The following is a 26201-nucleotide window of genomic DNA, read 5'->3' on the forward strand; positions in this document are numbered from 1 at the left end:
TCCCTCTGCGCCTCTCCCTCAGAGGCTAAGTCCGGGCCTGTTATTTAGGGGACCCTCTTCCCACTTTCCCTAGAGAACCCTTCTACAGAACCACGAATACCTCTCACCCCTCCACCCCACACCCCATCCTCACCCCAGAGCCCAGAGAAAGGTGAAGCCTGTGTCCTCCTGCGGAGGAAGCCAGATGTGGTGCTGGGTGGAAGGATGCCTGAGATGGAAGGGAACAGGGGTTGCGATGCCATCACAAGGGTGTATTGTGCATCTGCCATCCAGAAGGCTTCATGTAGAGAACTCCTCCTTCCTCACAGGTGGTCACCACAGACAGTGGACTGACACGGTGTGGCACAATGCGTGTCTCTCCGTGTAGACATGTGTCCTTAGTGCAATGCATGTCTTTTTGTGTAGACAGCTTGCTCTTGAGTTTGGGCAATGGGCCTCAACCCATCACAAGAGATCACACTGGGGCCCACGTAGGGATTCAAGATATTTGTCATCGTTCCTTTGGGCTTTGGCTAGCCCCCGCTCTCTCTGCCTTCCACATGGGGTGGATTTAGAGATTCACCCACAGGCTCACCCAACCCTTCTTCCTCTTGGGTGACGCCAGCCTCAATGTTTTCCCCTTCCCATTTGGCCCTGGAATGATCCAGAAATCACAGCGTGAGGCCAGCCTGGGAGCTATGCCGATGGGGGCCCTCTAATAACAGGAAACCTGCATTTGGCACTTCTTATACAGTATTCATAACTATGATAAATCCCCTCAGGGTCCTTCACGGCCCCACACAACCCTTTAAGGAGGCTCTAGAACACGCATTGCCCCTTCCCATCCTACTCAACACTCCATTGCTCCTTACTGCCTGCAATGCCCAGGGAGGTGCCAGGTAGAGGATGCGTTCAATCCACCGTCCTCAACCTGCTGGACAAACACATGGACAGTGCTTGGTTCCCCTGAGGGTCACTGAGAGCTGACAGCAGCAGGCATCTTATCTGTGCTGGGGGTGGGGCCGGGACAGGGGCCAGCCAGGAACAATGTGGCCTTCACCTTCCCATGAGAGACCTCAGCTCCCTGGAATTTGTCTATATTTAGTGGCTGGGCAGGAGAAGGCAGATAACGAGGGCCCGGGAGGGAGAGGGGCGCTTATATAGTGCAGGGGGCCCGTTCCCACTCAGTCCCTCGGCTGCGTCTGAGCGGTGCTGGTGTGACCTCTCTCCCAGGATGCCAGAACCCGGGAAGAAGCCAGGTAGCTCTAGGTTTGGGGTCAGGCCTGAGTGTGGGCACAGGGAGGTTTCAGGGTGTCCTATTTGGGGAGTAGTGGCAGAAGCTAGTGCTGAAGGGGTTGGTGAGCATGAGCCCTCTGAGCCCCAGGACAGAGGGGACGGTCCTCCGGGGTCCTTTCTTCTTCCTCAGGATCACCTTCCTCATCTCACTGGTGAGAATAAGGTGCAGGGACTCAGAGAGAGGAGATAACAGAGGCAGGACACCCCATTCCTGGGACCCGGAGAGACCCCCTTCCTGCACCTGCCCTCCTTCTCCTCTTGGGCCTGGGTTTGTCTTCTGGGAAAAGGCTTCTATAAGGAGAGCCCTGGTTTAGTCTAGACCTGGGCCAGGCTCACCAAACACCCCTGGACAAATCTCTACCTCCCTGGGTCTCAGTTTCCCCACACGTCCAAGGAGGGGTTGGCCTCCACACCCCTAAGGTTCCTTCCAACTCTGAGAGTTCCTGCTTGGTGGTCGTCCTCTGTGGCCCCCACACCCGACGTGGCCCCACCTCGAGGTGACTGCAGTCCATCTGCTCTGTGAGAGAATATCCCACAAGCCCCAGATCCCAGGGCACTGGTCCTGTTCTTGGCCTGCACCTTGACCAAGGTCACGCAGGAACCCTGCTCCCCCAGCCCCCCTCTGAGGCCAGCTTTATCTCAGTTGCTGCCTGTCAGCCTGGGGCCCTTGGACAAATTTAGCCACATTCCAAGTAGGCCGAGTACCTGCCCCCAAACGAGTGTCCTCAGATCAGTGGAGGTGGGGGTGAGGGACTGGGAGGGTGGCTAGGGCTCGTCCGCAGTGTCCTCAAGCAGGGATAGTGGGGGACTCAAGAACATAATAGTCTGTGTGACCATAGGAGTCTCCCACTTAGTGGCTGTGTGATCTTGGGCAAGTCACTCAGCCTTTCTGAGCCCTGGTGTCTGCAGCTGAGAAGTGGGCAGAACTGCCCCCACCTTGTTGAGTTGCTGGAACGTAATACAAAGCAGCGTCTATGCAGTACTTGTCCAGATATTGCCAAGAGGGGCTGCAGGGCACGTGCGTGTGAGCCGTGGGGAGGGCGACAGCCTGCAGTCTTCGTCTGGGCTCTCAGTCTCAGCCTTCAGCAAGAAGCCACGGTCTGCGGAGGTGGCCACAGGCAGCTCTGCCAAGTTCGAGGCGGAAACAGAGCGGGCAGGAGTGAAGGTGCGCTGGCAGCGGGAGGGCAGTGACATCAGCGGCAGTGAGAAGTACAGCCTGACATCGGAAGGCATGCGGCACACACTGACCGTGCATGACGTGGGCCCTGCAGATCAGGGGACCTATGCGGTCATTGCTGGCTCCTCCAAGGTCAAGTTTGACCTCAAAGTCATAGAGGCAGGTAAGATTTTGGTCAGCCTGTCCCCATGGGAAGCACAACCACCTACCTCTCCATCTGTCAGGAAGCACAAGTGCTCCCCCACATTCCTGCCTTTGCTTTGATTGTCCCTCACCCCACTAACCACCAGGAAGGCCCTATACCCCTTTTACGCAGCAAGACCCCTTGGAGGCCCTGAATATCCTCCCAAAGCCTGCGCCAACCTTTGTGGGGGAGGAGGAAGTACAGAGACCAATAAAGCACTCCCAGGAGCCCCCTGGGGAGATGACAGATGGGTGACAAGTAGGAATGTGGCGACTGGTGGGCTGCATGTCCTGAGACATACCCCAGCCTGAGGGTGTGGGGAGGAATGGAATCCAGAGCTGTTCATAACCCCAGGGACTGGAGGATGAGGCCTGTGAGGGCGTGGAGAGGAGGGAGGTGGGCTCCTGGGCTCTGTACGAGCTTCCTGTGAGAGAGGGGGGAGCAATTGTACCGTTGTTAGGCGCCATCAAGTAGATTTCTTTTTTTCCAAGTAGATTTTTGGTTCACGGTGACCTCGTGTGACAGAATGAGGCTTCTTAGGCTAAACTCTCTATGGGAGCAAATTGTCAGATCTTTCTCTTACAGAGCTGCTGGAGGTTTGAACCACTGACCTTTTTGTTTGGCCACTCTTCTGCAATTCCAGGGCTCTTAGGGGGAAAGCTAGTTATGGAGGGAAGAGGGGCAGTGAGTTTGGGCTTCTTCCCTGGAGGGAGGAGCCTGGCAACGGTGCGTGCTGAGTCTGAGGCTCAGAGTAGATGGTGGAGGGTGGGCTTGTGCGGACAGGTGCGGAGTTAAACAGCAGAGGGGGTAGAAGGGCGTGACGGTGAGGTCCACAGAATGAGGCTCTGGACACTCTGCGGTGTCTGATGGGCCTGCTAGACTAAGAAGGAAAAAGGGACAGAAGGACAGAGTCTTTCCTCATAATCCTTTCCTCTCTTCAGAGAAGGCAGAGCAACCACCAGCCCCTGCCCCAGATCCTACCCCAGCCCCTGCTGAGGCCCCTGGAGGCCCTGGAGCCTTGGCCCCAGCCACCGAGGAGCAAGGAGGCTCCCCAGGACCTGCAGGTGAGGGGACTGGGCAGAGGGACAGAGCAGGGGCTGGGTATGTGCCAGGGCAGCACTAAGAGTTCTCTGTTCACAGGCTCCAGCTCAGAACCCCCTGATGGCACTGGGTCCCCTGGAGCTTCTGGTGACCCCATTGGTCTCTTCGTGATGCGACCACAAGACGGCGAGGTGACCATGGGTGAGTGTGGGGCCGCTGCACCCAGGGGTGGGTGGGTGGGAGGCAGTCACCCAGCATCCCCTAGCCCAGCTTCGCTCCTCCCCCACAGGCGGCAGCATCACCTTCTCCGCTCGGGTGGCCGGGGCCAGCCTGCTGAAGCCGCCAGTGGTCAAGTGGTTCAAAGGCAAGTGGATGGATCTGAGCAGCAAGGTGGGCCAGCACCTGCAGCTGCACGACAGCTATGACCGGGCCAGCAAGGTGGGGCTCGCACCACGGGGCTGGGGATGTAGGGCCTGGGGCGTAGGGGTGGGGGCCAGCAAGGTGGGACCTTTGCATGGGGGCTGGGCCACAGGGGTGGGGGCCAGCAAGATGGGGCTCTGGAGTTCACAAGGTGCTGGGGGTGTGGGCAAGTGAAGGCCTGTGACACAGAGGTGGGGGCCAGCAAGGTGAGGCCTGTGTCATAGGGCTGGGGCACAGAGGTAGGGCCAGCAAGGTGGGGCTCGCACCATGGGGCTGGGGCACAGAGGTAGGGCCAGCAAGGTGGGGCTCGCACCATGGGGCTGAGGGTGTGGGGAAGTAGAGCCCTGGGGCACAGGGATGGGGGCCAGTAAGGTGAGGCCCGTGCCATGGGGCTGGGACACAGGGGTGGGGATTCAGTAAGGTGAGGCCCATGCCACGGGGATAGGGGCATGGGGAAGGGGAGGCCTGGGGCACAGAAGTGAGGGATAGCAAGATGGGGCCTGTGCCATGGGGGCTGAGCCACAAGGGAGGGGGCCAGCAGGGTGGGGCCTGTGCTATGGGGCTGGGAGTGTGGGGAAGTGGAGGCCTGGGGCACAAGGTTGGGGGCCTGGGAAAGTGGAGGCCTGGTGAGGAGGGGACACAGGTGGGCAGGGGCACAGACAGGCTAGGGGGCACCTAGAGGTGTGGGGCCTGGGTAGGCAGAGGGTACAAGGAGGCAGGGCCATGGTGAGGTAAGTGGCACAGGGGTCACGAGTAGGCAGGGGGGTAATGGGAAGGGTGGAGCATCATGAGGCAGACACAGGGGGCACAGCAAAGCAGGGAGCGTGGGAGGTGGGGGATGGGGATCAGGTAGCATGGAGGTGGGAGAATAGAGGATCAAGGAGCACAAGAGTGGGGGGGATTGGGGCTCAGGGAGCACAGTGGGTGGGGGAGTGGAGATCAGGGAGCATATAGGTGGGAAATGGGGAGTCAGAGGAAACGGGGTAGAAAATGGGGGGTCTGGAGGAATAAGCTTTCAGTGAAAACAAGGGGTGAGGAATGGGGGGGTCAAAGAGTAGGGAATGGGGGTCAGGGGGAATAAGGAGTAGGAAATGAAAGGTCTGGGGGACAAGGCATGAAGATTGGGGGTCAGAGGGAACAGCAAGTGGCAAATGGAGGGTCAGAGGGAACAGAGGGTGAGGGACCTGGGGGGTCAGGGAGAAGGAAGTGGGGAATGAGGGGGTCATGGATCACAGGAAGTCGAGGCACAGGGGAGCAGTAGAAGCACGGAGGGGACACATGAGAGCCCCAGGGAGGCAGCTGATCATCCTGGGAGGCACGAAGCACCCAAGGTGGCCATGGGACAGGACACAGCTCAGGGAAGGGTCATGGAGGGCATGATAATCTCAGGGGGACATGGTGAAGTCTGGGGGCCCAGGGAGTTCAGATAGGCTGGGGGACATGGTGAAGAATGGGGAAGAGGCATCAGCAAGGAAGGGTATGAAGTGGGTGAGTGGATAGCAGACCTCAAAGAAGAGTCCTCAGAGATGGACCAGAACAACTCGTCACACAGCCCCTGCGGGGGGAGGGGGTGGCAAACGGTTAAGCCCTCAACTGCTAACCAAAAGCTTAGCAAGTTCAAAACCACCCAGAGCCTCCTTGGAAGACAGGCCTAGCAATCTGCTTCCTGCTGAGCAGTGACATGGGTCTCCCATGAGCTGGAATCTGCTTGACGACAACATAGAAAATCAGAACTCAAGATGAAGACACTCTTCCAATGCTACTGAGAGCCAAGCCTAGAACCTGCACTTCTCACTCCCAACCTCTGCCCCTTCCACTCCTCCACACTGTCCTGGGGGACAGCTTGGGGGATCTGGCCGGGCAAGGCTAACATGATCAGTGGTTCAGGTTGTGCCCTGCACAAAGGCAACTAGGTCATCTTAAGCAAATGCCATTTGGCTGTTCCTGACACAGAGTGTTTTACCATGACCAGCAGGCGGCAGTCACGTCCTGGAAAGGGTCCCTTTTCCTAATTGACACAAAAGCTTTGAGTGGTGAACAGAGTTCTGGGGACCGTTTGGCACCTCCTTCAGATGTGCGGGCTCACCTCTCCCTGCCCGCCCTTCCTGTCCCCACAGATCTACCTGTTTGAGCTACACATCACCGATGCCCAGGCTGCCTCTGCCGGTGGTTACCGTTGTGAAGTGTCTACCAAGGACAAGTTCGACAGCTGCAACTTTAACCTCACTGTCCACGGTGAGGGGTTCTGTCCTGTAGTCCTGCTTCCATTCCCAATAGTAAAGTGCATGCCTAGCCCTGGGCAGGAGCCCCTAGACTGTACTCAACTGCTAGTCGAAGGGCTAGAGGTTCAAATCTATCCAGAGGTGCCTTGGAAGGGAGTCCTGGCAATCTGTTTCCCAAACACCAGCCACTGAAGCCCTGTGGGGCACAGTCCTGTGATGCACAGTGGGCTGCCGTCCAGGCAAAGGCGACTCAGTGGCAGCTGGTGCTGGTAGCTCTGGTGAACCAGGCATGCCAATCAATACTGCCAGGCTTAGCCAGGGTGTGTAGGAAACCATGGAAGCTTCGGGGTAGGTGTGGGTGGCATCTGCAGCAGAGCCAGATCTCGGCTCAGGTGGGGCTCTGTACTGGCCGTCGTGCTAGTCCTCTCCTCACTCAAGGCCTGGGCCTGGTGGACACATGGAGGCTGAGCTGAGGGAGAGTGGGAGACCCAGCATCTGTAAGTGAACTTGGGACTCCAAGCTGCCCCCACAACTCTGGCACCGTGGCCCTGAGAAAGGCTGAGCATATGTGTCCACGGGCAGATGCGCACCACCTACAGGTCTCAGACAGGCAGGTCTGGAGATCCACAGGGCCCCGGGCTCCCTCTGAAGGCCCTCCCTTCTCCTTCCCCTCTCTGCATCCAGAGGCCATTGGGCCTGGAGACCTGGACCTCCGATCTGCTTTCCGCCGTCCGTGAGTAGCTGGTTCTCCTCAGGACCTGGTGGGGCATCACTAGATGCTGAGGACCTTGAAGTCAGGAGTGGAGGCGATGGAGGAGGAGGAGGAGGAGGGAGGCGGGAGGAGGGAGGAGCAAGTTCCCTGGGCAGCTGAGGACATTGTGTCTAATCTCCACAGAAGCGTGGCTGGAGGTGGTCGGCGGACCAGGTACCTTCCCTACCCCCCCCTCACCTGCCCCATACAGAGCCCCAGGGTCTGAGATGGCTGGAGCCCGTGTCCAACCAGTTCCCCTTCTGTCTCACGCCACCCTAAAAATGCCACTGTGTCCCTATACTGGGACTTCACTGGTGGCTTTGGGGTGTCTTCTCTGTAGTGATGGCCACGAGGATGCGGGAACTCTGGACTTCAGCTCTCTGCTAAAGAAGAGGTACGTTCCTGGACGGCTCCCAGTGGGTGTTTCCAAACCCAGCAGCACCATTCTGCAGCTGTGTGACCCCACATAGGACGGTGCACCGCTCTAAGCAGCTTTCCTTATCTGTCGAATGGGTCCATTCTCATGTTGGGAGGAGTTACAGGTTCTGGCATCCTGTGAACAACCATCCTCACCACCACCCTGGGCTCCAGGGACCCCCAAAGAATCTAGGAGGGAGCCCCAGAGCTGCAGAAGTTGCCCGCTTGGCCCTGCCTAGTTGACTTACGTTTTCTGTCTGTCTGCTCCCTCTCTCCTGATGCTTGCTCGTCACGGCTGCTGCTGATGCAGAGAGTAAGAAACTGGGTCTGGGGGCTTTTGGGTAGTAGGGGGCTGGGGACCCATAGCCTGCGCCTATCCCTGCCAGGGTGCTGTGGGCTGAGCGAATGCCCTCTCTGAGCCTCAGGTTTACCTGCCATGCAACGGCAGAGCCCCTTAGCTGCCGTCAAGCTGGTTCTGACTCCTGGCGACCCTGTGAGGGCACCACGGAGCTGCTCCACAGGGATTTGAGGGTCACAGGCTGTGAGCAGATCTGTCTCTCGAGGCTCCTGTGGGTGAATTCCACCACCAGGCTTTTGGCTAGTAGTCAAGCATTAACACGTGTGTCCCTGGGACTCCTGGCAGGAGGAGGCCCTGCCCTGTGGCCCGCTTGTTGCAGACACCATAAATGATGGTGCATAAAAGCTGGGGAGAGGGCGGAGGGGAAGCCTGTGCGGTGGGGTCTCAGGTCTTTGTGGGGAGGCAGCCTAGACTGCTCATGTGACCTCTGTCCTCTCTGCCCCACCTGGAGCAGCAGCTTCCGGACCCCGAGGTGAGTGCCCAAGGGACCCCAGTATGTACCCCTGTCACCCCTACTTCAGCCAGAAACCCCTTCCCAGACACAGTTCCTCATACTGAGCTCTAAGCCTCCTGGGTGCCAGGAACCCCGTGGTCCAGGCCTCATACCGAGCTCAAGCTGCCCAGTGGAGGGGTGAGGGACACAGGAGCCCCAGGAAGCCCCAGCCAGGTGAGAGGGAAGGGCAGCCCCCTGAGGTTTCTGTGTGTCCACTGTGGGACCCAGAGACTCGAAGCTGGACGCCCCAGCCGAGGAGGACGTGTGGGAGATCCTGCGGCAGGCGCCCCCCTCCGAGTATGAGCGCATCGCCTTCCAGCACGGGGTCACCGACCTGAGGGGCATGCTCAAGAGACTCAAGGCCATGAAGCACGATGAGAAGAAGAGCACAGGTTAGACCCCTGCCCAACACAGGTTAGACCCCTGCTCATAGACTCCTGCTCACCACAGGTTAGACTCTTGACCAACACAGGTTAGACCCTTCCCCAACACAGGTTAGACTCCTGATAATAGACCCTGCTCAACACAGATTAGACCTCTACCCAACACAGGTTAGACACCTACGCAACACGGGTTAAACCCTTGCTCATAGACCCTGCCCAACACAGGTTAGATCCCTGTCCAACACACGTTGGACCCCTGCCCAACACAAGTTAGACCCCCACCCAACATGGAAAACAGAGGTGCAGGTTAGACCCCTTATCCAAACACAGGAAAGGAGAGGCACAAGTTGACCCCTTCCCAACACAGAAAAGGAGAGGTTCAGGCAAGGCGAGCTCTGGTGGCCTAGTGGCAAGAAGCTGCACTGCAATCTCAGAGAGGTTTAGGCAAGCCCTACCACTGTCACCACCGTGGAGTCACTATGAGTTTCAATTTCCTTCAGGGCACTTAATAACAATGAGGAACGAAATACTTTGCATAGTTGTCTCATTTAATTCTTGCATTAAAGGCTGCGAAAGAGGGACTATTATTATCTCTATTTTACAAATGAGGAAACTGAGGCACAGAAAGGCCGCCCCCAGTGGCCATTGTCCGCTCCATCTTCCAGTCCATCTTGAACAGCTCACACTCAGTAAAGATCAGGTCACCTGTTTTCCTCCACGCCCCCCTGAACAGAAAGGGAGCCCAAGTTAATGCTTTTCATACCCAAAGGAAAAGGCATGAGGCCATCTTAGCCTGGAGACCCACACCTGGGGGGAGATCCTCTCCAGCCACCTCACCCCAGGCCGGTCTGAGAAGGAGGACTCAGGCTAGCCCTTCCCAGTAAGGACGGATGGGAATGAGCTTCCTGGGCAGTGAGACGGGGAGAGCAGGGGCCTTGCTGTATCATCGGAGCCCCATGAAGCACCAGGCAGCCAGCAGACTGCAAGGAGTAGTCGCATGAGCAGATCAGCTTCCCCACAGATGGAGTGGGAAAGGGAGCTGCAGATAAGCCCTCCAAAAGCACACACCTACATATGGAGGTAGGGAGAATAATGGGCAATCTCCTCCAGTGTGACTTGGGTTGTTATGTTGTGTGCTGTCGAGTCGTAGCTGACTCATAGCTGATCTTCCAATGGGTTTTCAGAGGCAGTTAATCTCACTGGGGCAGACTGACCATCATTCTCCCATGGACCAGCTGCTGGTGGTCACCTTCTTGCCACTGGGCTGCCTGCTGGAGAGTCAGCTATGGGTCGGTTCCGACTCGATGGTACACAACAAAACCACATATGAAGAAGGGGGACAGATGGGCAAGGCCCTCCCTACAGACCTCCCCAAGGGCCCACCAGCCCTCCACCACTTGAGTCTTAGCCTCACATGGCTCTCGTACTGAGCGCTAGGTGACACAACAGTTAAGTGCTTGGCTCTCAGCCTAAAAGTCGATGGTTCAAATCCACTCCCGTCAAGTAGACTCCATTCTAGAAAACCGTCTATGTTGGTTCTGCTTTGTCATGTGGGGTCAGTAGGAGTCAGAATGGACTTTAAGGTACATAACAAAAGGACAAGGTGTAATTTTCTCATTTAAATATTGCATAGGGCTGCTGTGGTGGTGTTGTTAGGTGCCGTGCAACAGGCTCTGACTCATAATGACCCCATGAAGAACAGAACCGAACCCCAAGCCCTGCCCAGCCCTGCCTCTCCTCACAGTCTCTGCGCCTGAGCCCATCATTACGGCAGTCTGTCTTGTTAAGGGCCTGGCCTCTGTGTACTGACCTCTATAACAACGCAATGACGTTTCTCCAGCATGATGTCCTTCTCCAGGGCTGGCCTCTCCTGTATGACATGCTCAGAGTACGTGAGCTGAAGTCTCACCACGCTTCTAAGGAGCGCTCTGGCTTCACTCACTTCAGGACAGATTTACTCGTTCTTTTTTTTTTTAATTTAGGTTGTTTATTTTTCATTACTCGTTCTTTTGACAATCACATTCAGTGCTCTCCACTTCCACCACGAATCAAAGGCACCGATTCTTGTTTGAGCTTCCTTTTCAGCTGCTTCAGGTGCATGGAAATATTAGGCAATGAATAAAGAAGGCTATGGCCAAGGGGCTATTATTAGCTCCATCTTACAAATGAGGAAACCAAGGCACCTTGAGGCTTGTTAAGGAACCAGTCCAGGTCACAGAGCAGCCGACCACAGGACTTGAAGCCAGCCCACTCCCACCCCCACCTCCACCCCCAGCCTGGTTCCAGGCCCTGCCTAAGCATCTGAGGACTTGAATATCTTCTCGGTGTGGTAGCTGTAGCCTGGCCCGACAGCCACTGCCAGCCTTCTGAGGGAGGGGGTGGCTTTGCAACCGCTGGCAGGCACCCCTCTAAAGAAAGCACAGCTGTGAGAGGTGATGTGGCTGTGAGGAGGGGCTGGGGTCGGCGCCTCTCCTCTGACAATGAGCTTCCTACATTGTCCCTGCGTGCAAGTGAAGTGAGCAGGTAGGGAGAACCCCAAAAAAGACAGACAAGAGGAGAGAGAGAGAGAGAGAGAGAGAGAAGGGGGCAGACAGGCAGAACAGAGTTAGAGAAACAGTAGAAAGAGGTAAGAAAGAAGGGTTAATGGAATTAAAAAAGGAGCAATGCAGTTACCCTGAGGGAATTCCAACCAATGTCACAAGCAAAGCAGGCATAAATTGTTGAATTGGGGGAGGAGGAGAAATACTGGGGACACGGTGACACAGAGAGGGAAGCAGGAGCTCACAGGGGTGGCGTGGAGGGGCTGGGCTGTCCTGAGAGGAGGGTGACCACCAGGTGGGCCACGAAGCGGGGTGCAGTGGCCGGGTGCTGGGCAGCTGAGGGGGCACACACTCAGTCTTTCAGAAGAAGCTGGAACCAGCCTACCAGGTGAGCAAAGGCCACAAGATCCGGCTGGCCGTGGAACTGGCGGACCCCGACGCTGAGGTCAAATGGCTCAAGAATGGACAGGAGATCCAGATGAGTGGCAGGTGGGGCCAAGGCCGGGGGAGTGGGGTGCTGGGGGACAGATGGAGGGGCCCACGGGGAGAAGCAGCATCTCACGGTCTGTTCAACCTATCCCCCACATGTGTCCTGTCTCCCCCCACTTATGTGGAGGGGGTGTCTAATCTCTCTTGGATGGTCTGTCTGTTCTCTCTCCTTTTTCTTGATTTCTGTCTCTGTCTTTTGATCTGGCTTCTTCCCGTCTGTAATGGTTCAATGGTCTCCCCTTTTCCACAGCAAGTAAGTCCTGGCTCCCACAAGGTTGGGATGGGAGGTGTGGGGGCATCCTAGTGGAGGAGGGGGTTTGATGGGGTACCCTGAGTCCTGGAGGAGGGGGTTTGATGGGGGCACCATGGGCCCTAGAGGAGCAGGTTTGGGGGGCACCCTGAGCCCAGGAGGTGAACCTATGGCTCTCCTGACACCCCATGGCCCCTGCCAGGTACATCTTCGAGTCCATAGGCAACAAACGAACGCTGACCATCAGTCAGTGCTCGCTGGCCGACGACGCGGCCTACCAGTGTGTGGTGGGCGGTGAGAAGTGCAGCACGGAGCTGTTCGTCAAAGGTGGGTCCTGGGGACCCCGGTGTGGCATGCAGACCACAGGGCAGCCAGACCCCGGCCCAACCGCCCGCTCTCTGCACAGAGCCCCCCGTCCTCATCACCCGTGCTCTGGAGGACCAGCTGGTGATGGTGGGGCAGCGGGCAGAGTTTGAGTGTGAGGTGTCCGAGGAGGGGGCCCAGGTCAAATGGTGAGTGCCAGAGGGCCGGGGGGCAGGGGTGTGAGCCTTGGGATGTGGGGGTCATTTGGAGAGGTCACGGCACTTGCTGCCTGCTGCCCCGGACAGGCTGAAAGACGGGGTGGAGCTGACCCGGGAGGAGACCTTCAAGTACCGCTTCAAGAAGGACGGGCGGCGTCACCACCTGATCATCAACGAGGCCACGCTGGAGGACGCGGGGCACTACGCACTGCGCACCAGCGGGGGCCAGGCGTTGGCCGAGCTCATCGTGCAGGGTGAGCGCCAGGTGCCACCTAAGGGACGCTCTCCGGCTCCGCTCGGGGGTAGCCCCCTGCCTCCTTCGGTGTTCACACCCCACATTCCTCGGTGAGATGAAGTCACGCGCTCTCACATTCCCCCTGGAGTGAAGGATCTGCTCTTTTTATCGTTCAGAAACTATGGACTTACAACACCCAACACTTTCCAGCATGTGTTTGGGGGAGGAGGGACACAACTGAGTCTGTAACGAGGCCCTAGCCTCTCAGGCCCAGCTCTGCTCAGCCATGCACAGGGCTTACGGCCTCACCTTTCTCCTCTGTGAAATGGGCCTGCTAAGATGAATTCCCCAGAGGATGATGGATGGGCCCCTTGCACACTCAAGGTTCCTTGTGCACACTGCACCATCATCACACTCACACGCGCACGTCCGCATTTCCACAAATACACACACGGACCGACCTGTGCACCCTCAGCACCCACTGCCCGTGTGTTCTCCCTGGGGATTCACACCCACGCCCACACGCTCGCCCCAGCTCACTGGCCACGCCTCCTCCGCAGAGAAGAAGCTGGAGGTGTACCAGAGCATCGCAGACCTGACCGTGGGCGCAAAGGACCAGGCCGTGTTCAAGTGCGAGGTGTCAGATGAGAACGTGCGAGGCGTGTGGCTGAAGAACGGGAAGGAGCTGGTGCCCGACAACCGCATCAAAGTGTCCCACATTGGGCGGTGAGTGGGGGGCGAGCAGGGCAGATTGACCAGACAGGGGAGACTGACATAGAGGGACCGGGTTCGGGGAGGGAGACACAGACAGACGGAGAGAGATAGAGATGGACGGAGAGAGGAAGACAGACAGACGCACAGGCTGACACAGAAATGGACAGAGAGAGGCAGACAGACAGACACACAGAGGCTGACACAGAGATGCACAGAGAGAGGGAGACAGACAGAGATGGACAGAGAGAGGCAGACAGACAGACACACAGAGGCTGATGCAGAGATATACAGAGAGAGATGCAGACATAGAGAGACTGAAGGGGAAACAGCAGGACAGATGGGAAGAGACAAAGTGCCAGACGGAGGAGGACAGAGAGAGGCAGAGCTAAAGAAACAGACACAGAAACTGAGCACATGACAGGGAGAGACAGACAAGAAGGAGGGAGCGGCAGACACAGACAAACAGACTGACAGGATGGACAGAGGGGCAGGCAGACAGAGGGGCTGAGCCAGGGACAAAGGGTAGAACAGGCAAGAGTGGGGTAAGGGGAACAGAGATAGTGACAGACAGAGAGACAGACAGGCAGAATGAGGGAGACAGAAGGAGAAAGGAAGTCTTAGAGAGAAAGAGACAGAGGCAGAGCCGCACAGAGAAGAATAAAGTCCCCTAGAGACAGAGACAGTGACACAAAGAGAGAGAGAGAGAACAGGGACAGATGGACACGAGGGTTGAGAAACACCCTCCCGTCCCCAAGTTCATGGTCAGGCTGGGCAGGAGGCTCCAGAGGGCCAGCAGCAGCCCTGGCCCGCGGCCGGTGCTCCCTCCCACTCTCTTCTTACTCATCTCCCGAGCATCTGGGCGGCCCGTGCTGGGCCCGAGTTCACAGAGATTAATGTGTCTAAGTGCCAAGGGGACACTTTGGGGGAGAAATCCCTTCTACTCTGAAAACGACTCCCTCTGACGGCACGTGAGGGAGAATAACAACTAGAGAAAAAAAAATCTTAGAAACCAGGAGCTAGGAGGGGCAGGAAGCCCTGGAGCCCTGGGTGTCTGGAATCAGGGGGGTGTGACCCACGGACCCCCTAAACCACCACTGCCCTGCAGGGTCCACAAGCTGACCATTGACGACGTCACGCCTGCAGACGAGGCTGACTACAGCTTCGTGCCCGAGGGCTTTGCCTGCAACCTGTCTGCCAAGCTCCACTTCATGGGTGAGGCATGTGGGGTGGGTGGCATGGGCTGGGGTGCGGGGCTGGGAGCCCCTCGCTGGGCCCTGCTTTGCTTTTAACATCACTCACTTTTCTTTTCTCTTGCAGAGGTCAAGATTGACTTTGTGCCCAGGCAGGGTGAGTCTTGGGACCCCTGTGTGCCACGTCTGTCCTCCTTCCTGTACCCCACTTCACCTGTGTCTCCCCACTACATACAGCCTGAGGGAAAAGGGCTAGGATCGGGTAATGGGAACCCTGAAGCCCAGCCACAGCTCTGCCAGACCACGGATCACTGGAATCTCTTTAAGTCTCAATCTCCCCATCTCTAAAGTTGGGGTCCTAGTGCAACCAGAGTGCTCCTTGGAGGCAAGGATGGTGAAGCTTTATCAACATATGTTGGGCATGTTATTAGGAAAGGCTAGTCCTCAGAGAAGGACATCATGCTTGGAAAAGGGGAGGGTCAATGAAAGACAGGAAGACCCTCAACGAGGTGGATTGACAGTGTCTACAGCAGTGAGCTCAAGAGTGTCAGGAATGATAAGGACAGCCCAGGATAGGACAGGGTCCAGGTCTGTTGTTCACAGGCTCGCCATGACTCAGTCGTACTTGACCCAATGGCACAACAGAACAATAGAAGAACAACAGTAGTAGAACTCTACTAATTCCGCGGTAGAATTATCGCCTTCTACGTACAAGCTCTGGATTGATTATCTTCCAGTGCACCTCACATGCACCCACCCAGCTTCACTGGAGGTGTACGTGCTGCTCTGCTGTGCTGGTGGCACAGTGCACTCATTGGCGCAGTGTATTCTAGGCTGTTCCTAGAAAAGCTGTCAGTTCAAATCCAACAGCCACTGCCTGGGTCAAAGATGAGGCGGGAAGTCTTCCAAAAAGATGTAAGTCTAGGAAACCCCGTGGGAGGGCACCATGAATCAGAATCCACGTAGCGTGGATGTGATTTTTTTGGTTTGGGTTTATGATGCTGAGTAAGTTTCAGCTGGGCTTCCAGACTGAGACGTGCAAATAAGAAATGTGTGGCAGGCAACTTCTGAGAAGATGCTTGTGGGTGGTCCAGTCTACTGAGCACATGGGTGGGCTGACTTCACAACAGTAAACAACATCAATAACAATAATGCCTCCTCTTCCGGGTGGTTGGCAGATGAAATGACGTACATGAGCTGTCAAATGGCAGCACAGATGTGAAACTTTAGTCTTCAATCTTTTCTCCTTTCGGAGTCTCCCTCCTGCGTTTGTTGTTGTTATGTGCCGTCGAGTTGAATGTGACTCAGGAACTCTACTTTTAGATGAGATCTTTTGGAATCCCGGTGGCGTGATACATAGTGAGTTGTATCGTTAACACCAAAATTGCACTTTTCTGGCGGCTCGGATCCATCAATGACTCCTCAGGAGAAAGCTGGGCCATCTCCTCCCGTGGGAATGAAAATCAAATGGAAGGTCAATGCGAGAGTCAGGACAGTGGCAATGAGTGAGCTTCCAGAGAACAAACCAGGCTGAGGCATACACGACGTCCGTGTGCCAGACGGGGTTCCGTTAATAGGGCACTCCATTTGGAAAGGGGTTCCACGCTGCGATAACTTTAGGAAAACTCTAAATTCTGAATCTACCACATGGAGATTTAGAAAGTTCACTAGCAAATGAAAGGCTCTGAGAAGTCCTGCAGTAAAACCCAGTGCTTAACCCACGGTGCAGGCTGTATGAAGCTGCACTGCTAACATGAAGGCAGGGCCTCTGGTGGTTCAAACTTCGTCTCCAGAAGAAAGGTGGGCAATCGCCTCCATGTGATTTACAGCCTCTGAAACCCGCAGAAGTCTATTCTGGTTCATCGGCAATGAAAGTAGAGGTGGAATATGGGTGTTTCCCTAAGCACAGTTTGAGAAATGCTACACTAGGCACCCAGTGTTACAAACCTCCCAGAAAAATGTTCTAGATCTTAGTTTGGCTAGTGTTTACACAGGCTTATTCTGTGTTCTCTCTCTCTCTCTCTCTCTCTCTCTCTCTCTCTCACTCTCACTCTGTTTGTGTGTAAATTAAGTCTCAATAAAACTGATTGCAAAGCCCACCACCAGAGGCCAAGGTTCATGCCTGGCTGCCCTACCTACACCCCCAGGGACCTGTGCTCCTTCCAGCCTCTGAATTCTGCTGTCTCCTCACTAGAACCCCCCAAGATCCACCTGGACTGCCCTGGTCGCACGCCAGACACCATCATCGTCGTAGCTGGGAACAAGCTTCGCCTGGATGTACCCATCTCCGGGGACCCTGCTCCCACTGTGATCTGGCAGAAGGTCATCACACAGGTACTGTGAATTCTGCCTCCCTTTCCCATCTAGAAAATGGGCTCATGGGCCCTCAGAGGCCTGCTTCACCCTCCGTGGAACCTCACACGTAGCTGGTCACTGATGGAGAGCTCAGAGGCTCAGCTGCCCAGGAGATCAGGCAAGGGGAGCAGTCAGTGGGTAGGGGAGACGTGAGGGGCTGGGGGGTGGCCGCTCCTTCCAGGCTGACCCAGCCCTCTTTTCATCCTATTGCCCCCCTGCTCTGCTTCCAGGGGAAAAAGGCCCCAGCCAAGCCCACCCTAGATGCCACAGAGGACACAGATGCCAGCGAAGAGTGGGTGTTTGACAAGAAGGTGAGTGAGACTGACATGAGACAGGGCTCACTTGTCCACACTTGGCCGAGGTCTCTCTGAAGGCGCCCACATCTGAGGTGACCTCAGTGAGGGGTGGCAGAGGCACCTGGCCAGAGTGTGCTGGTGTGTTCCACAGCTGCTGGGTCTCCACAGAGTTCGTCTTGCATGTCAGTTACGTGCAAGGTGAGCACGTAGGTATATTCACAGAGAAGGTATATTCACAGGGAAGTGTGTTACGTTCTCTAAACCTGGTTCTGCAGCACAGTGAGCTTTTCCTCTCCCGTGGCACCTGTTAGCCCTTCTGAGGGTCTTGCTAGTTTCTCACAACTCTGTGAGGTTGCCTTATTCCCATTTGCCAGATGGGAAGATGGAGGCTCAGAGAGGTGAAGTGATTCTGTAACAAAGCTAGAGCCAGCTTCTGGGCCCCTTGCCTCTGTGCCTTGTATAGGGTAGGTACTGAGTAAATGTTTTTGAATTAGCTGTTTACACGGGTGCACCTTCCACTTGGGCTGTGCTGTCCCCCGCCCGGAGCCTGGTGGAGCTCTGATCTTGCCTCAGGCCTGATGGCCACTGCAGAAATCGGGTTCAGGCCCTGTCTCCTTGTCACCCTCCTTTCCCCTCAGCTGCTGTGTGAGACTGAGGGCCGAGTCCGCGTGGAGACCACCAAAGACCGCAGCATCTTCACCGTGGAGGGGGCAGAGAAGGAAGATGAGGGTGTCTACTCCGTCACAGTGAAGAACCCCGTGGGGGAGGACCAGGTCAACCTCACTGTCAAGGTCATCGGTGAGGCTCACAGCAGACAATTGGCAATTCTAGGGAGGCAGTTTAGTCACCAGCCAACTTGCTTAGGCGTGTAGTCCTTCAACAAGTGTCCTGGGACACCTCTGTGAGCCAGACTGTGAGCGGGATGGGCTTTTCTGCCCTTGAGGAGACTTGAAGAGATGGCAGGAGCCACCTTTGACAGATTTGCAGGGATGTTGCTGGAGGTGTGTTCAAGGTGCACTGAGGGCCCTGAATGCAGAGCAATCCCTGTGGGGGACCCTACAGGAACCTGAGGGGTAGGGAAGGCACCAGAGGAGGAGCCAGCTTGTGTGTGGCAGGGTGTGGGCTGTGGAGAAGAATGAACACGCAGGGGGCCTGGTTGAGGAGGGGGCAGAATGTGACTCAGGGAAGGGAGGTCAATGGGACAGGTCAAAGGGGCCATGTTGTTGTTATGGACTGTGGCATAAGAGCCAACTGACAGCTGACCCTGGTTTTCAGTCTGTAAATCGCGTGGAAGGAGACCGACCATCTGTCTTCTGCAGAACAGCTGGTGGAGTTGGTTGAAGTGCCTGCCTTTGGGTTGACAGCACAACTCCTTACCACTAAGCCACCAGAACTCCCAATAAATGGCCTTTCAGGGTTGATAAGGAGCCCTTGTGGTGCGGTGGTTAAACACCTGGCTAACTGTAAGACCAGCAATGTAAACCCTCAGCAGCCCCAGGGCAGAGAGGCAGCAGCCCCGTAGGGCAGCTCTGCTCCATTTGTGGGTCACTCTGAGTCAAAACCCACTCCAGGTGCTTAACAATGGGGGTGATGGCAGGCTGATAAGCTGATTGGAACTGTGTTCTAGAAGGATCCCCTTGGCTCTGGGCTGGTGCCGGCAACCTGTAGCTGTTAGTTGGGGTGGGAGAGGAGCAGCGTTGTCAGAGGCAAGAGGCCTGGCAGAGCTGAAGCAGGTCCTTCTCCCTAGATGTGCCGGATCCCCCCGCGGCCCCCAAGATCAGCAACGTGGGGGAGGACTCCTGCACCGTGCAGTGGGAGCCACCGGCCTACGACGGGGGTCAGCCCATCCTGGGTGAGCTCCGGGGCACCGAGGGACGGGGCAGAGTGGGGTTGGGGTGCGGAGCTGAGGGCAGAGGGTGCAGAGGTGCTCGGGGCCCTGGGCCCGACGCCCGCCTCCTGCCCACCAGGCTACATCCTGGAGCGAAAGAAGAAGAAGAGCTACCGGTGGATGCGGCTGCACTTCGACCTGCTGCGGGAGCTGACGCACGAGGCGCGGCGCATGATCGAGGGCGTCGTGTACGAGATGCGTGTGTACGCTGTCAACGCCATCGGCATGTCCAGGCCCAGCCCAGCCTCCCAGCCCTTCATGCCCGTTGGTGAGGCTGTCCTGCCTGGCTCCGCCCCTCAACTCCCAAGCCCTGGGGCTCCCAGGACAGCAGTGCTCTTGGGTGGCAAGCACACGAGGGCATTGTATCCCCCCCTTTGAACTAGACAGGCCTCAGTTCAGATACATTCACCCTCAGGCTACATGAGGAAACAGGCCCAGAGAAGGTGAATGGCTTGCTCAGAGCCACCCAGCTGTAGGCATGGCGCTGAGACACACCACTCTGGCCCCTTGCCTCTTTAGCCTCACGTTCCACATCCATCAAATGGGGACAATGACAGTATCCACCTCAAAGAGTTACTGGTAGAATAGAGCGTGCTAATGCGGAGCCCAAGCATACAGGAGGGGCTCAGTAAATGCTCATGACCCCCCGTTCTTCTCTCCCCTCCACCCAGTCCTGGCTGTGTTTGAAATGGCACGCGGGTGGTGGGTGCCTGACCCAAGGAGTGAGGGGTCTGGTTTGCAAAGCCAGCTCTGCTGCTCTGGGCAGGGCCATTTGACGCCATCCTGTCTTTCTGAAGACTCAGTTTTCTCATCTGTATGATGGGCTGGGAAGGTAGAACCATTACTCTTAAGGGAATCTGTCCCTGCATGATGGTTTGAGCCCAGGAGGGGGACAGCTTGAGGACATGGCAGGAAGCATGGGGACAAAGCTTCCAGCTTTAGGGACTGACTGATTTCTGGTGGTTCAGCTCTTAGCCAACTGCCTGAAGCAGAGTCAGGCAATGTCCAAGTTTTAGGCTCTTTTTGTTGAGTTTTTCCCCCCTCTCACGTTTTCAGTCTCTTCCACCGACAGAGCTGGCATCCTCGCAGTTGGCTTGTGTTCGCTTCCCTGCCTTTTGCTTTCTGGATTCCTCTTTTTCACTGTTGTTGACCTTGTTTGTTTTTACATTCATCCGGAGACTTGCTTTTAATTTTTTTTTGTTTTAATTGTTTAATTTCTTTAATTCATGGTTGCACATTTTCTTCCCTCCCACTTCCACAGCCCTCCCCAAATTGCACCCCTTGTTCCGATTGTCATACATATAATGCTAAGTCATATATATTCCTTTCCGTTCCTCTCATCTTCTCTAATGCAGTGTTCATTATCTATCCACTCTTCTTCCATTCTCCCCAACCCATCCTTCCATGTCTGTCCTGTTTTATAACAGCAGTGTTATACAGTATTTGTCCTTTTGTGACTGAGATAGTTCACCCAACATAATGCCCTCCAGGCTCCCGCATGTTGTGTAATATTTTATGAGTTGTTTTTCAATACTGTGTAACATCCTGTGTGAATCCAGTGGCGTGTAGAGGGTCACCAGCACCCTCAGCCCTTCTCTGGCCTCCCCTCTACCCAGGCCCCCCCAGCGAGCCCACCCACCTGGCTGTGGAGGATGTCTCAGACACCACTGTCTCCCTCAAGTGGCGGCCCCCGGAGCGTGTGGGGGCAGGTGGCCTGGACGGCTACAGCGTGGAGTACTGTCAGGAGGGCAGTGAGTGTTCCCTCTCAACTCTGAGCCCTTCTGTCTCCCAGTACCCCGCTCTCAACTGCCTCAGGCCAGGCACCTTTCAAGGGAAACCTTTCCAGGGACCCCAGAAGGTGGTCAAGTGTTAGTGTCAACACTGCCCCAGCCTGGCCTTCTGTCCCACCCCAGGTTTCGAGTGGGTGGCTGCCCTGCAGGGGCTGACAGAGCGCACGTCCATGCTGGTGAAGGACCTGCCCACAGGCGCCCGGCTTCTCTTCCGTGTGAGGGCTCACAACGTGGCCGGGTCGGGGCCCCCTGTTATCACCAAGGAGCCTGTGACGGTGCAGGAGATACTGCGTGAGTGTACAGGGGTAGCAGGCCCTCTTCCTGCGTCCCTGCTCCTGTGCATGTCACAGGATTGTTACTGAGACCCAAGCCCCTGGGAGGACAGGGCAAAGCCAGAAAAAGGAGCTGAGTGCTGGGCAGTGGCAGGAGTGGTGGAGCCTCACCTGACTTCTGATATCATGCCCAAGGTATGTGAGAAGTTTCACCATCCTTGCCTCCAAGGACCATCCATCCTGGTTGAACCTTCTCCAAGACATATTTGTTCTTTTGACAGCCTATGTGATATTCACTACTTTCCCCCAACACCACAATTCAAAGGACTCAATTCTTCTGTTACGTTTATGCATTGTCCAATTTTCAGATGCATATCAAGTAATAGGAAAGACCATGGCTTAAATCAGGTGCACCTTAGTCAGTAAACTGATAGCAATGCTCCTTAACACCTTGGCAAGGTCCTTGACAGATTTACATGCATTTTGACTTCTTTTTTTAATTTTTTTTTGTTATTATTGTGTGTCTGTACCGTCAAATCAGATCTGACTGGTACAGGAGGAGATTTCCCCTCCTTCTCTGGCAGAGCATCTGGTGGATTAGAACCGCTTATCTCTGGGATTGCATTGCAGCTTCTTGCCACTAGGCCACCAGAGCTCCCCGCATTTTGACTTCTTAAGTTAAAGGAGGGGAAGTTTCCCCTAGATGCAGCCCTCTGTGCCTTACTTCAAAGAACAGAGACACATCCACAAAGCTGGGGCTGAGGTATCCACCTTGCACCCACAGAGAGGCCACGACTCAGGCTGCCCAGGCACCTACGTCAGACCATCCAGAGGAAGGTCGGGGAGCCTGTGAACCTCCTTATTCCTTTCCAGGTATGCAGGCCCTTCCTTGTCCCCGGGGGAGGTGACAGTGTACAGTCCGCATCCAGTGGATGGCTGGATCTCTGTGCTAGCCAAACCCTAAAAACTCACCCACATGTGAGGGGTCTCCAGAACCACTAGGCTCAGCTCCAAGCTGTCCTCCCCCAGGGCAAGCCCCGGCCTCAGGTCACCTGGACCAAAGAGGGACAACCGCTGGCAGGCGAGGAGGTGAGCATCCGTAACAGCCCCACAGACACCATCCTGTTCATCCGGGCCGCCCGTCGCATCCACTCGGGCACCTACGAGGTGTCAGTGCGCATTGAGAACATGGAGGACAAGGCCACGCTGGTCCTGCAGATCATCGGTATGTGGCGCGGGGCCCCAGACCCCCCTCATTAGTAGTCCCTAATCTGGGCTCTGGGTCCCAGGGGGCCAAGCTTGGACACCCAGCTTGGACGTCCCATGTGTGTGCCCTGGGCGTATCAGAGATGGCAGCTCAGGAGGGGCGTAGCTCTGATTAGGTCACCTCCCTGCAGACAAGCCCAGTCCACCCCAGGACATCCGGGTCATGGAGGCTTGGGGTTTTAATGTGGCTCTGGAGTGGAAGCCCCCCCAGGATGATGGCAACACCGAGATCTGGGGTTACACAGTGCAGAAAGCCGACAAGAAGACAATGGTGAGCCTGCTGCTCAGCCACGTGTGGTCCCTGCAGGCCTAAGGAGACATGGGCCCATGCTCTCTCTGCTGTTAGAATGAGCCTCTGCGAGGGTCTGATGGGTGGGAGCGAGCCGGGCACTCTCCTCCCTCTGGGGGGGTCTGATGGGTGGGGGCGAGCCAGGCACCGTCCTCCCTCTGGGGGTTCTGATGGGTGAGTGTGAGCCTGGCACCCTCCTCCCTCTGGGGGGTCTGATGGGTGGGGGCGAGGCCAGCACCGTCCTTTCTCTGGGGAGGGTCTAGCAGGGGTGAGAGTGAGCCCGGCACCCTCCTCCCTCTGGGGGGTCTGGCACGGGTGGGCTGGCTCCTGAGCCCCCTCTCCTGCGCGCCCAGGAGTGGTTCACAGTCTTGGAGCACTACCGCCGCACACAATGTGTGGTATCTGAGCTCATCATCGGCAATGGCTACTACTTCCGGGTCTTCAGCCATAACTTGGTGGGTCCCAGTGACACAGCTGCCACCACCAAGGAGCCCATCTTCATCCCCAGACCAGGTAGTGTACCCCTACTCCCACTCCACAGGGAGCAGAGAGGGTGGGCCAGACTTGATGTGACCCCCGCTGGTACAAATCTCATCACCCTCAGGCATTACATACCAGCCACCCAGCTATAAGGCCCTGGACTTCTCCGAGGCCCCAAGCTTCACCCGACCCCTCGTCAACCGGTCAGTCATCGCGGGCTACAATGCTGTCCTCTGTTGTGCTGTCCGGGGCAGCCCCAAGGTAGAGAACCCAGGCCCTGGTCGGGGCAACATAGGCTAAGCAGGCACTGAGGTCACAGGCATGAAGTGCTCAGTCCTCCCTGATCTCGTGCTTTCTCTCCACCGCTGCTGTCAGGACCAGGCACTGCTCCCCACATAGAGCCTTGGGGCAGAGTTTGGAACTCCAGTGGGAACTCCCGGCGCAGGGACGTACACAGATCTCCCCAGGCTGTGCCAGGCCTTTGCAGCCTCTGACAGTTTCCTTTCCTTTACCTGATTTACAGCCCAAGATTTCCTGGTTCAAGAACGGTCTGGACCTGGGTGAGGACGCCCGCTTCCGCATGTTCTGCAAGCAGGGCGTGCTGACCCTGGAGATCCGCAAACCCTGCCCCTTTGACGGGGGTGTCTATGTCTGCCGAGCCACCAACTTGCAAGGCGAAGCTCAGTGTGAGTGCCGCCTGGAGGTGCGAGGTGAGCAGGGCCCAAGCCCTGGAGGGGAGCTGGGTGCCCCCAGACTCTGCCCTGCTGTCCCAACCTGCTCTGAGCATGGCCCTGGGAGGACCCACTGGGTCCTGGATTCTGGGCTCACCACTGAGGTGCCCCCTTAGCCTTCTAAAAAGGCTGGACAGCACACGTGGGCCAGGCAGGTACAGCACACATGCACCATGGCCTCCTTCCTCCCGCAGTGCCCCAGTGACCAGTCGGCTCCCTGCCCGGAGATAGCCAGGTATGCACCCCACTCCACGCCGACCCCCTGGGTGCAATGTGAAGCTGAGCCCTGGTACGGGCTTCAGGACAACCATCAGAAAATGGGGGGGGGGTGTCTCCATCAATCCTTTTCCCTCACAAAAGACCTTGTGTCACAGGTGGGACTAACGCCAGCCCTGCATGTCAGGAGCCCCAAGAGGAGCCGGGAAAACCACCTTCCTGCTGATGGGGTGTGTGTGCGCAAGTGTGTATCCTGGGGCTGGAGGTGGGCACAGAAGTTACAGCGAGCAGACACGGGATCAGCTCTCAGAACTCCTGTTGGGGCTCTCAGAACTTTGTGGCAGAAGGTGTGTGGGCTCGGGAAACGACAGGGAGGGGACGGGAGCCATCTGCAGCCATGACTTCTCACACATGCATGAGAGCAATAAAGGATCAGTGCATCTATGTTCCTAGCCTCATCCCTCCTCAGAAAACCACCTTTTCTGACAAATAAACTTGAAACGATTAGCAAAAGCCGGGTTCCAGGCTCTCCTGCCACATCCCACATGGGAGCCTAGGCAGGGGATGCCAACAGCATGGCTGTGTGCGGGGGTCTGAATTGGAGCTGCAAAGAGCAACCATCGGGTTCTCATGAGGACGCCCACAGCCCACCCACATCCTTATCCTCCAAGACAGAGACAGACAGAAAATGCGAGAGAGAAAGCTGGCCTGTCCAGCCCCAATACTGGGGCTGTGGGCCCTGCTCTGCTCTCATGTCACACCATCAGTTCTCTTTGGGAAGAAGGGGTGAGCAGGACCAGAGGTGCCCTGGAAAAGCTCTATGTAGGAGGGTCTTTTCCTGCCCATGGAATGCCAGAGGGTCTCTGAGGGACATGGGGGGAAAGCTCCATGAAATCTGGTTTATTCACCTCAAAGATTCTAGACACTTGTGAACCCCGAGTCTCTGCCCACAGCTGTGGGGAAGGGGCAGTGGCTGGGCCCGTGCTTTTCTTCACTGAGGTTAGTCCACATCTCTGTTCAACTAACAGGGGGATCTAGTGGCTGAGTCCCTGGAGAGCTGCACTGCCAACCCAAAGGCAACCCCTCTCTGGTGGTTTAAAATCTCCAGCACCTCCTTGGGAGAAAGATAGGCAATCAACCTAGTCCCATGCGACTTACAGCCTCAGAAAGCCTGCTGGAGGCTCAGCTGCCAGCTGGTTCCAACTTGACAGCAATGAGCTGAGTTTAGCTGTCAACACCCAGGCTGGTGGCTCCCTCCTGGGGCCAGTGCCTAGCATGCCAGACCTTTGTGGATCCCCCAGGGAAGGGAAGTCCCCTCCCACAGTATCTCCCTGGAAGCCCGGGCCAAGTGGTGAAGTAACCTACTATGCCAGAAAAGTGGGAAGCAGGGACTGGGGCTCCCACACGCCAGGGCTGGGCTCTGGGAAGCCCTGCCTCCTCCTTTCTTCCAAGCCTGTGGCACAGTGTTAAGTGTCCAGGAACAGCCTTACTCAGGCCCAGATGAAAAAGAAACCTTAACACAGGGCGGCCAAGAGCCTGAGAGGAGTGAAGGACATTTATTTCACATTCACACTGCTGTACATTTTCTATAAATAATGTGGAGCAGAAATATTTACAGTCACCTCCTGCCCACCCTCAGGCCGGCCCTCTTTCCCAGCACTCAGTGCCAGGAGGGACTGCCTGCAGTGGACGTGTGCGGCTGGCTGGTCCCCCACACCCTCCCTGACTCAGGACAGAGCTGGTCCTGGGACTCTAAGAGCCCATGTGCTCCGCTCTCTCACTTGGGAGGCAAAGCAGACCATGACCATTCCTCAGAGCGGCTCTAGTGCAGTGAGAGGTCACGGCTCCCAGCCTGGGAAATGCACAAGGGAATGAGGAGGCTGCCACTCACGCCAGCGGCCCCCAACTCTCGCCTCCCACCTGTAAGGAGGACGGGCCTCAGGTCGCCCTTACTCCCC

General features: G+C 56.5%; 1 protein-coding gene across 1 annotated transcript; it reads left to right on the forward strand.

The window, feature by feature from the left end:
* Positions 1-1213: 1213 nt before the first annotated feature.
* Positions 1214-24143, forward strand: MYBPC3 (myosin binding protein C, cardiac). The gene is made up of 32 exons (XM_006896765.1): positions 1214-1238; positions 2349-2615; positions 3578-3700; positions 3777-3878; positions 3967-4115; positions 6215-6332; positions 7004-7052; positions 7215-7244; positions 7411-7464; positions 8297-8317; positions 8567-8730; positions 11618-11750; positions 12001-12003; positions 12203-12327; positions 12407-12512; positions 12609-12775; positions 13317-13482; positions 14576-14682; positions 14788-14817; positions 16855-16994; positions 17246-17326; positions 17950-18109; positions 19059-19163; positions 19279-19467; positions 20816-20950; positions 21113-21280; positions 22046-22134; positions 22291-22486; positions 22659-22798; positions 23170-23329; positions 23421-23557; positions 23820-24143. The coding sequence occupies exons 1-32, from the start codon at positions 1214-1216 to the stop codon at positions 24141-24143; spliced, it is 3963 nt and encodes a 1320-aa protein (XP_006896827.1).
* Positions 24144-26201: the final 2058 nt, after the last annotated feature.

Source organism: Elephantulus edwardii, unplaced genomic scaffold (assembly GCF_000299155.1).
Source record: "Elephantulus edwardii isolate Elephantulus edwardi_28Jun2011 unplaced genomic scaffold, EleEdw1.0 scaffold00189, whole genome shotgun sequence".
In the NCBI taxonomy this organism is placed as follows: Eukaryota; Metazoa; Chordata; class Mammalia; order Macroscelidea; family Macroscelididae; genus Elephantulus; species Elephantulus edwardii.